General features: G+C 35.3%; 1 protein-coding gene across 1 annotated transcript; it reads right to left on the bottom strand.

The window, feature by feature from the left end:
- Positions 1-1,338: 1,338 nt before the first annotated feature.
- LOC127653822 (caveolin-3-like) lies at positions 1,339-6,515 on the bottom strand. The gene is made up of 2 exons (XM_052140601.1): positions 6,174-6,515; positions 1,339-2,110 (listed from the first exon to the last, which is right to left on the bottom strand). Exons 1-2 carry the CDS (start codon positions 6,282-6,284, stop codon positions 1,769-1,771), a joined length of 453 nt encoding a protein of 150 aa, XP_051996561.1. The 5' UTR covers positions 6,285-6,515; the 3' UTR covers positions 1,339-1,768.
- Between the last annotated feature and the right edge of the window lie 4,282 nt (positions 6,516-10,797).

Below are 10,797 nucleotides of genomic sequence, written 5' to 3' on the forward strand. Positions count from 1 at the left end.
CACAATTTTTCCACTAGAGCTGCAAGAGAGAAAATATGCTTTTACTGTAAAGAAAAATGCTAAAGGCTGTATTATCAGCAGAAGATTCACTGAAGCTCTGTTACTTTTTCATTTATAAAGCTACTGATTTTTCCCCCTGAAAAATATACTTCCTATTTACATTTAATATGTGTAGCTGTAGTGTTTATTTATTGAAATAAATTGTATGTGTTGATACTTCTAACTGTGAGTAAATGTTTTAAGAATTTGAGTATAATAAGCCAAATATCAATCATCCAGTGAGTAGGCTATTTGAAATCAAATAGATCAGATCATCAGACTGTTATAATATTACGTTTGACAGCCATTCCTTTCAATTAAACAGAAAAAAAAAAAAAACAGTACAGTACACTGTAATTTTGTTTTTTAATAAAATAAAAAACTGGCAGCTGTGATTACCAGAATAATTATTTAAAAAATTTACAGTAAATATTTAAACATTACAGAACAACCTGTACATTTAACAGTTTAAAACTTGTAATTTTCATGACCATGCTGGCACAGAAACAGTCTGCATTTTACTTTATAAGGTATTGTTAATCACTAAAAATTACAGAAGAGCACATGATGACATGATGTTCACCAATAGTGGCTCTTCCAAAAGTCTCCTGTAAAGTTTTAAAGTATTATGTTCAGATTGTGCTCTAAAACGTTTGCACTGAAAAGCCTTATATTTGTTTATTTAAATTTTTGATGTAGACGTAATCTTGTGTAGGCCTATGATCTTCCTTGGTGGGGACATCAGCATCTTAATCTGGGGATTAGCATCCAAAACAACATGTGGTGGTGACCAGCTATATTTTTTTCAGCAGGATTACTATTAATAACTATTGTAATAACATTTATCCATTTGAGGGGTTATTAAAAATTATTTGTGCATATTGTTTGTGTTGTACACAAACACAATGCTAAGGGTGTTGTGGGTGGTTGGCAGGACGTTGTTATGCAGTTGCTATGGTGTTCAGAGCTTTTTAACACATTTCTATAAGGTTGCTTTGGAGTTTTGTGGGACCCCATAGATCTGTTTTAAGGTCTGCAACTGATGGCGTATCGCTTAGAAAAGTAACGCCACACTCCTCGATAACTGCACATTTGAGGTATCATTTACTGTACATATGTCTGCTGCAGAAACTGTGAAGAACAAGTCATGCTTCGAAGTTTATACTTCTGGTTAGGGGTTGTTGAAATCCCTTTCCTGAAGTACGAGCAATAGCAGTTGAGACGCTTTCCTTAGCAAGCACCACTAATAATCATATTTCCCCTTAAAGATAGAAGACACCTCCAAACCATTCTATCCAACCATTCAAGTGTTTATTTTGTAGTTGTAAAGAATACATCTTGCATTGTCATGATAAATACACCACGCTCATCAACATCCCATTTTACTTCTGTCAAGCCAAATGAGAAAAACCTTACGAAATCAGGTAATAAGACTTATTCTCCATTGTCAGTGGGAGAGGCCTTTCATCACATGAAAATTTCTGAACAAGCAGAAGGAATAATCCTGAATTGCTCCCAAAACCCTGGGAGAAAAAAAAATTGCATAGGTTTAAACATACAGATAGACAGGGAGCAGTAGGCATTCATCATTGCTTTGTGTATGTACCAGTAGTCTTTTCTAGATGTTTTAAAGGACTTCAAGATATGACCACTTTAACCCAAATATTTGTGATATAAAATATATTCCTGCAAGGGCAGAACATGTAAACTTTGACATCAACCAATAAATCTAAACCTCTTTGCGTATGGCAACCCGAACGCTGCTGAATATTTTCCCCAGTGCCTCGAACAAGGGGTCACAGAAGGTATGGATGCAGAGAGAGAACATTCGACTCAGACACTGGGTCTCGATCAAATAGCTCTTGATGCAGGGCATAACAGCCCAAATATGACAGAAGGAGATGCAGGCGAAACAGAAGCCCCACAGCAGTGCCACTGGGATGCCAAAGATAGCTGACAGCACACGGTAGCACCAGTACTTGGAGACGGTAAAGGTTGTGTAGCTGGCCTTCCATACTCCATCCATACTGTGGGTGCCATCTGGTTCGGCTATCACATCCTCAAAATCCACCTTGGATTAACAAAAAGAAAACATGTTAACATTGCTGCTAGGCCAGTCATGATCAAGGTTATTTGATCTAACCACGGTTATTTGAGACAACCACGATTATTGGGCATTCAAATTCCAATCACATTTTAATGCCCAAATAAGGGAATTTTAAGCAAATATACATTATAAATGCCATGAACGTTGTGTTTATGCGTCATTCAGTTGAACACCAAATCTGAGCATCACTGAGCCACACTGCGGAGGTCAACAAGTTCCTTTCCTGAAGAGCAGGTGAAGCACTCTGATGCACGCTGTCAGCAGAGGCTCCCGCGAAAATGTAAACGAACAAGTATAAACTTTGACAGTGAACACAAAGCATTCCGGATTGACTTTAAATGATCGTGTGATGGCAAATTTTCATGGTTCATACACGCTGTGTTAATGACACGCAGTGACAAAGAGGAGACGCACACTTTATTTCTGTGAAGTGATAAAATTATTAAACAAAATCGCAAAGGTTTTGCTTCATGAGAAATAAGGGCTTGTGGGTTTAATTAGAGCATTAAAATAAATTGTGAAAGTGAAGGAATTAGGAAAGAAATGTTTTACTGTTGCATAATATAATAAAAATATAATAAAATATATAGAAAAATTGTATTTTTTTTGTATATAAAAATAAAGTTCAAAAGCAAGTTTATATGTCAAATTGACAAAACTAAAGTTGACCCCCCCAAAAAAGAGACATATTTTAAGTATTTAGAAATATGTGACTCCAGTCAGACTTCCTAAGCAACCAACTGGCCCAGTTGCTATGGTAGGTAGAGTCACATTGGGTAACCTACTCGTGGTCGCAAAAATGTGGTTCTTGCTCTCAGTGAGGCGCACGGTGAGTTGTGCATGGATGCCACGTAGAATAGCGTGAAGCCTCCACATTTGCTAGCCATGTGATAAAATACGTGGATTGACGGTCTCAGATGCAGAGGAAACTGAGATTCGTCTTCCGCCACCTGGATTGAGGCGAATCACTATGCCACCACAAGGACCTAGAGCGTATTGTGGATTGGGCATTCCAAATTGGGGAGAAAAGTGGAAAAACTTTTTTTACATTTCTTTTTTGTATTTAAAGCACTGTCATGTCATTCACACATTTTTATAGCCTTAAAAGGAAATAATATGATTTTTCTATTTATATATTTGAAGTTAAATATGTAAAAATGACTTCTTAAGGTGTATGAAGAGCACCTTAAAAATATGACAATTTATATGACAGTTAATCGTGAAAGCCCTTAATGAGACAATTAATCGCCACAGCCCTAAAACAGAAAATTAATCAACATAATCACAATTATTCGTCAGCCAAATGTCATAATTGTGACAGCGTTAATTGCTGCTTTTGACAACAATTGTGTTATCCTGTAATGTATTCAGCTTTTCTGTGGCAAACCATGTAAAATGACTAGGCGTGGGCCCAAAAACTAACTGGTGAAATATGTTAAAAAAATTCTGTGACAATGCCCTAACAGACCAGCTGCTGTCTAGCATTCCATTAAACAGATAGTTCACCCCAAAATGAAAATTATCTCATCATTTACTCCCCCTCTTGCCATCCAAGATGTGTATGACTTTCTTTCTTCTGCTGAACACAAACAAAGTTTTTTAGAAGATGCAAGTGAATGGGTGCCAAAAGATTGAAGCTCCAAAATGCACATAAGACTCCAGTGGTTTAATCCATGAGTTCAGACACCATATGATAGGTGTGGGTGAGAAACGGTTCAATATTTAAGTTCTTAATCTTTGTTTTTGATGATTTGCATTTTTTGTGCATATTGCCCCCTACTGTGCAGGGAGGCAAATTTATAGTACAAACTGACTGAAATAATGATCTGTTTCTCAACCACACCTATTATATCACTTCAGAATATGTGGATTTAACCACTGGAGTCTTTAAGATTACTTTTATGCTGATTTTATGTGGATTTTTGGAGCTTAATTTTTTTTGGCACCCTTTCACTTGCATTGTACCCACAGAGCTGAGATATTCTTCTAAAAATCTTCATTTGTATTTTGCAGAAGAAGGAAAGTCTTACACATCTGGGATGGTATCGAGGATTAAATGGTGAGAGAATTTTCATTTTTGGGTGAATTATCCCTTTAATATTACCAGTAATCAAACATTTATGACCAAAAATCGAAAATCACTCACTGCTCTTGGCTGGATAGTTTTAAAAACTATTAATGTGTCATAATCATAAATTGAATACCAGTAATTTAAGTAGTTTTATGTTACATTCCACTGCTTTTTTTAATTTCTGAATATTTATGTGAAAACTTTATACTGCTGTTAAACTTAAAGTAAAAGAAAAATGTTCTTGTCTTATTACTGACTATTTGTCATTAATAATTACTTTTGAACTTAAAACAATGTTTACTCAAATTAGTATCGAAACAGGTTTTGGTAATCATCAAATTGCTTTCAAATGTAGGGAAAAAGAACATAATAACCTAATTGAATTTGCACCGAATCAAAATCAGAATCAAATTGACAGCTTGAGATCAGAATCGATAATCAGGAAAAGTGTACCAATACCAAGAAAGATTCAACTACTTTGGGTAAAAGCATCTGCTAAATGAAAGTGTAAATGTACTTGCATCAAGCTTGTTTGCATGAAGCAGAGATTTGTATATGAAACCGTCTCAAATGACGTATTTACAAAATATTGAGCAATCAAAAGTCAATGCCAGCAATAAAACTTGGCAGACATGTAGCATGAATACTCTGCTGTTGATACTCCTAACATGGATGATGATTAATTCTTCATACAGCAACATTTGACATCAGATTCCCCTATCAGTAGGTGGCAGTCTGACACCTTGTTTATTTTAGCTTCAAATCTCATAACAACCAGAGAGCATTTAAAGGAACTATTTTAGTATGCTATTTTCCATCTTAATGAAACATCTATTTAAGATCTGATGCAGAGAAGTTTTAAATCTTCAGGGACCGCTATTAATATGCAATATTAATGAGATAATGATTAGTGAAAATGTAAATCTGAAACTAAAAATAAATGAATAGCGGTCTGATAGAGTTTCAGAATTTCTCACATTTCCTCTAATACTGCTGTATCTCTTATTATGAAACTATTTTCAATAGAAGGGAATGTTGAAGATTACACACATTCAGATTATAATAGTTCTCATTTGCCATTAAAGATTCTATGTTCCCTTAAATGTAAAGCCACCAAGAATAGCTATCACAGCAACAGAGAGTTGCCAACAACAACAACAACAACAGGATGATTACATTCACAGTCAACAGTGAGTGAAAACCATACTGTAATTTATGACTTAAATTGTATGTAGCTCAATAGCCAATATAAATTGCTATTATTTTGCTCAGTGATGTGAAATATTGAAACAGATGGAAGCTGCTGAAGTAGTAATAAGTCTTACTTTCTGACACACCCTTTTACCTCCTTCTATAAATACTGATATTATGGTCTGTCCTGCCAGTTGAAGTTGGTTTGGTGCTATTTTTGGGTCATGCCTTGTAGCTACAGCAAACAGTGCTGTGCAGCATGCATGCAAGCAAGTCAACCAATCCACTTATTTCAATTGTGCTTTTTAGGAAGCTAGTGAATTAATGAGTAAACATAAGCATGGAGTCTGCATGGTTGATTAGGTTAGGGAACATATTTTTGGAGAATACAGGTAAAGTGTGGCACTTTCTGACAATCTTTTATTGGCATTGTTTAATAATACAAATGGCTACATAAATATTGTCCCAAACTAGTTTACTAATTTAATAGTTATTGAAGAATATACACATAATGATGATATCCCACTTTACAAGTTAGCCCACTTTACTTGTATTAACCCTATATTTATGCATTTTGGATCATTTTCTCTCATCATAAATGTAATTTACATTTATTTAGTTTTTGTGCTTAATGTTAGGTTGTGCAAAAATACTTTCCTGACCCAATTAGTTTAGATAGTATTTTGACTGAATCAAGCAACCATTTAAGTGCCAAACTTTGTAACTATCAGGTTAAAGCTGTAACACACCAACAATTCCACATACCTTCACAACATCTTCATTGATCTGCTTGGGGTCCCTGTTGATCAAATCGATCTCCTTGGTGTGACTATCTCTCAGGATTTTCTCTTTGCTGGTGTTATATTGGTCTGCCATATTGGGGGCCTCTGTCCCAGGACTGGTCAGAATGGTAGAAATGTTTTTTAAAAGGCTCCGTATAGGAAATTAATTTAGTAACTAAAGGAATAGTGTCTGAATGGTCCACAGTCCCTAGTCCCCCTTAATTCTCCAATCTGTGGATTGACAACATGCCTGGAATGCTAGGGACAGCTGTGTGTTTCTGTCTCTCTCTCTCTCTCGCTCACACACTGGCTGTCTCACCCTACTGTATCTTACCCCTTCTCTACCCCACCCATCACCTATTCTGCCCCACACAGCCCACACACTCCAGTCCATAACTCATACACTTGGTAAAAGCTCTCCTCATAGGGGAAACCAGAGGCCGTGTCACATTTCACACACTGTTGTGGGGTCAGCCATGCAAGAGTTGCACAGTGGCATGAATTTCCACTCTAAAGCGACGCTGTGGAAGCTGATGCCCAACGGCCTGTATTGAATTTAAAGGGATACTTCACCCAAAAGTGAAAATTCTGTCAACATTTTTTTACACCAACTCGTATGACTTCTGAGGAACACAAAAGATTATTTTAGGAAACATGTTAGTCTCAGTCATCATTTCATAAGTTAGTTTACTTTTTGGAGGTGAACATTCTGCTTAACATTTCCTTCTGTGTTCCACAAAAAAAAAAAAAAAAAAAGTCACTCAGGTTTGGAATAGGGATGTTAACTGATAATCGATTAACTGTCGTTAACAATTTGATCAATTAAGCTTATCGATTGTCAATTCATTAATTTCAGAACACATGTATTCAATAATCATGCTAGCAGATGTTGAAAAAATTGACTGTCTATACATTCATCAGCCGCTAGAGGGCACAGTGCTGCTTGCTTGCTGTATGTAATACAGAAGAAGAACTACTCAGACGCATCCTTCCTCTCATGTAAAGAAGAGGCGGGCTCAATTTAATCAGTGTTCGAGCATTTCGCTCAAAATGAATATCATTTTCTGCACACACCATGATAGTTTGTTAAAATACAACATGACAACAATCACTGTTGATCCTCTGGTCTTCTTGTTTTATCTAAACCTACAATTACATCAGTGATTGCCAAGAAAGCTCGAAGGCACAGTCAGCAGACATCTCATCACCACAAGAGTTATTTTTTATTTGAGGTATTGAGTTCTTACAAATTGCTTTACACTTGCTAATCAAATTAGTCAAAAAGAAACACATTTCTCATGAAATTTTATTTTCTCCTATTTGAGAGATGAAGGCTATTCCAGTCGTGGTAGGCGGAGCTGTGGGAGGCTGGAAACTAAGTGTCCTAGATGACATTACACTACGCCACAGCAGCGACACCTGAGGGTGCAGTTTGTCTTTCATTTATTTCTTTCCTCCATACTAGTGAAAATTGTTGCACTGTGTGACAGGTGCTATTTACACAATACAAAGAAGATGCTTTCGGTTCCTATTAACATTTTGTGCAAATAGTCTCTGCTTTTAAATTATATTTAAACAGTAGGCTGCATGCACATATATTTTGGAGTCTTTCATGTGCATTTTGTGATATTAAAGTTAATGATTAATTGATTAATTGATCATTGATTTCCATGACAATCGATTATGAACATGTCTGAAAATTGACATCCCTAGTTTCGAGCAACATAAGGGTGAGAAAACATATGAATTTTCATTTTTGGGTGAACTATTCCAGTTTTATATATATAGCACTTTCCACAAAACATATTGTTTTGAAATCAGCTTAACAGTAAATAGTGCATTAATTAATACAGGGGCAATATTTAATATTATACTAAATAGTGCCTCAATTTGCCTTCCCTTTTTTGAAGCAGTAATATATATATATATATATATATATATATATATAACAAATTATATTCCAATAATTTCTTACACATATTTAAAATGCAATGCTGTTTTAAAATAATAAAAAATGAAATGCTTTCTATTCTAATATATTTTACGTAATGTTCTGAAGCATCTTTCTTCTTCCAAAATCTCCAGGTCCATCTTGTTAAGTCTTCTCATTCATTAGTCCATATTCAACCCTGAACATTTTTAATAAATGAAGGAATGCATGAAGCTGGCCATATTCCTACTAAAATGCTCTTTGCTATTTTCTCTTCACTGGCATTCGTTTGGATTGTTTTGATATATAATTTGCCACAAATTAGTTTGAATAATTTAAATTATTAATGTAGTAGAGAGTTGTGAATTGCTGCAAGATGATCTATACTAATTAGAGACTAGGATGGTTAATTTCCCACTGTTAAAAACAGTCCAACAGATATAAAGAGTAGACACAGGCATGTCTGGGTGGGGTATTTTTGTGCCTCTCATCCCTCAGGACCGGAACCCCACCCCAGCTCACAGAACGCTGAGAATATTTCTCTAATTAGAAGACAGACAGAGCACACACACCTCTGGCACATTTCAAGCCTCCGATTCCATTTTTGGTGCAGGAGAGAGGAATGTAGGGTGTTTAAATATACTCCCATTTTCTTCTAACAATGTCATTCTGTTTAAACAAGAGGCAGAAGAATGACGAGCAATGTAACAGCGGAATTACACAAAAACTGAAATTGCTACATAACTATTGTTCCCATTGTTTGCACTGAAGTTATTAGGACTGTGTTAAAACCTATAGGCATTCACATTTCAAATATGTTGGTTATTAAATCAAAATAATAACAGGGCACTGAATTGGCTACAAATTTTAGACAGAACATGTCAGGAAAACTACAGAAATTGATACACAGGCTCCTTAAAGACTTCAGAGAATATTTATCTCAGTCCCAGAAGGTAATTAAGACTTTTTACCAATGGTATCCAGCCCGTAATATCTGGGATTTAACAAGCACTTATTTAAATTCAGAATGAAAAGTCAAGTGGAAGAATATTTAAATGTGCAAGCCAAACTTAGAAGTCAAAGCTGGTTGCTGTATTGCTGTGAATCCTGATGCTGTTATGCATACATGATCTAGTTGAGGAACTTTTTTTCTTTTTCTGTCATTCATTCCTAAATTCATGGAATATTTTTTATGCCTATCTAACTGCATACAAAACAATTATAGTCTCCTTTAAGTCTTAAGCAGGGAATTGCACCTAGATTATATCACTTTAATTTTGTGGAGAACACATGGAGAAAAGGCCACAAAGAAAGTAGATGGTATGGTGCAATGCATAATTTGTATGTTAATGTGCTTTTGAGACTGGGACGTATCTGTTTAAAAAGGGGACCATAGAAATTGAAAGTTATATAGCTGTTAGTCAGTGAACACACACATTCACCATATCATTCATCTTTTACTTTTCACCCCTGGTCAGAATTTCTTGTGTGTGGGTGTGGGTGTGTGTGTGTGTGTGTGTGTGTGTGTGTGTGTGTGTGTGTGTGTGTGTGTGTGTGTATGTGTGAGCGTGTATTTATCACTTTGTGGGGACCAAATGTCCCCATAAGGATAGTAAAACCCGAAATTTTTGACCTTGTGGGGACATTTTGTTGGTCCCCATGAGGAAAACAGCTTATAAATCATACTAAATTATGTTTATTGAAAATGTAAAAATGCAGAAAGTTTTCTGTGAGGGTTAGGTTTAGGGGTAGGGTTAGGTTTAGGGGATAGAATCTATAGTTTGTACAGTATAAAAACCATTATGTCTATGGAAAGTCCCCATAAAACATGGAAACACAACATGTGTGTGTGTGTGTGTGTGTGTGTGTGTGTGTGTGTGTGTGTGTGTGTGTGTGAGTGTGTGTGTGTGTGTGTGTGTGTGTGTGTGTGTGTGTGTGTGTGTGTGTGTGTCTTTTAGTCTGTTTTAATGCAAGTCATTCCTTTATTTTGCTCCTTTTTTCTTTGGTCTTAAAACAGTGAAATGGCACATGCTTAATTTACTCAACTTTGGATTAATTTTCTTTTGTATGTGGCCCAGAGACATAATCATTGTGTACTGTTATTGCTTTAAAATTTGTTCTGAAATTAAAGCGTCTAATCACCAAAATTAAATTAAATGACTGAACATGTTAAGACACATTTTGGTTTGTTTTGTTTTTTGTAAAAAAAAAAATAATTAAAGTTGGTTTTCAAATAGTTAACATTGTATTAACAAAACTGGAAGCCAATATATTTTATGTTTGAATTAAAAAAGGTGTTTCTTGTCATCAAAAGAGAAACAACAGATGGAGAAATATGTATTTTGATAAATAGTACAGGTCTATTTGTTAATGTGTGCTTTGCATTCCTGAGCAAAATGTATGTTTTTCTACAGGAGAGATTGGTCCAAAAACTATAAAAACCTCCACTAGACAAAAATAAAAAATACCGATTCAAATGTGCTACAATGACACGTCCAACATCACATGAAATTGATTACCCATTTACATGTATCCTGTAACAAATAAAAGAACATATACAATGTTTTTACAGCCTTTATTTGGAACATTTAACACATGTCAACACAAGAAGGAAAACTGTTCCTGTAAAGCATTTACATGGAATCGTTAGTAAAGAGAACAATTATATCTTGAATTT

This window comes from Xyrauchen texanus, chromosome 13, assembly GCF_025860055.1.
Source record: "Xyrauchen texanus isolate HMW12.3.18 chromosome 13, RBS_HiC_50CHRs, whole genome shotgun sequence".
In the NCBI taxonomy this organism is placed as follows: Eukaryota; Metazoa; Chordata; class Actinopteri; order Cypriniformes; family Catostomidae; genus Xyrauchen; species Xyrauchen texanus.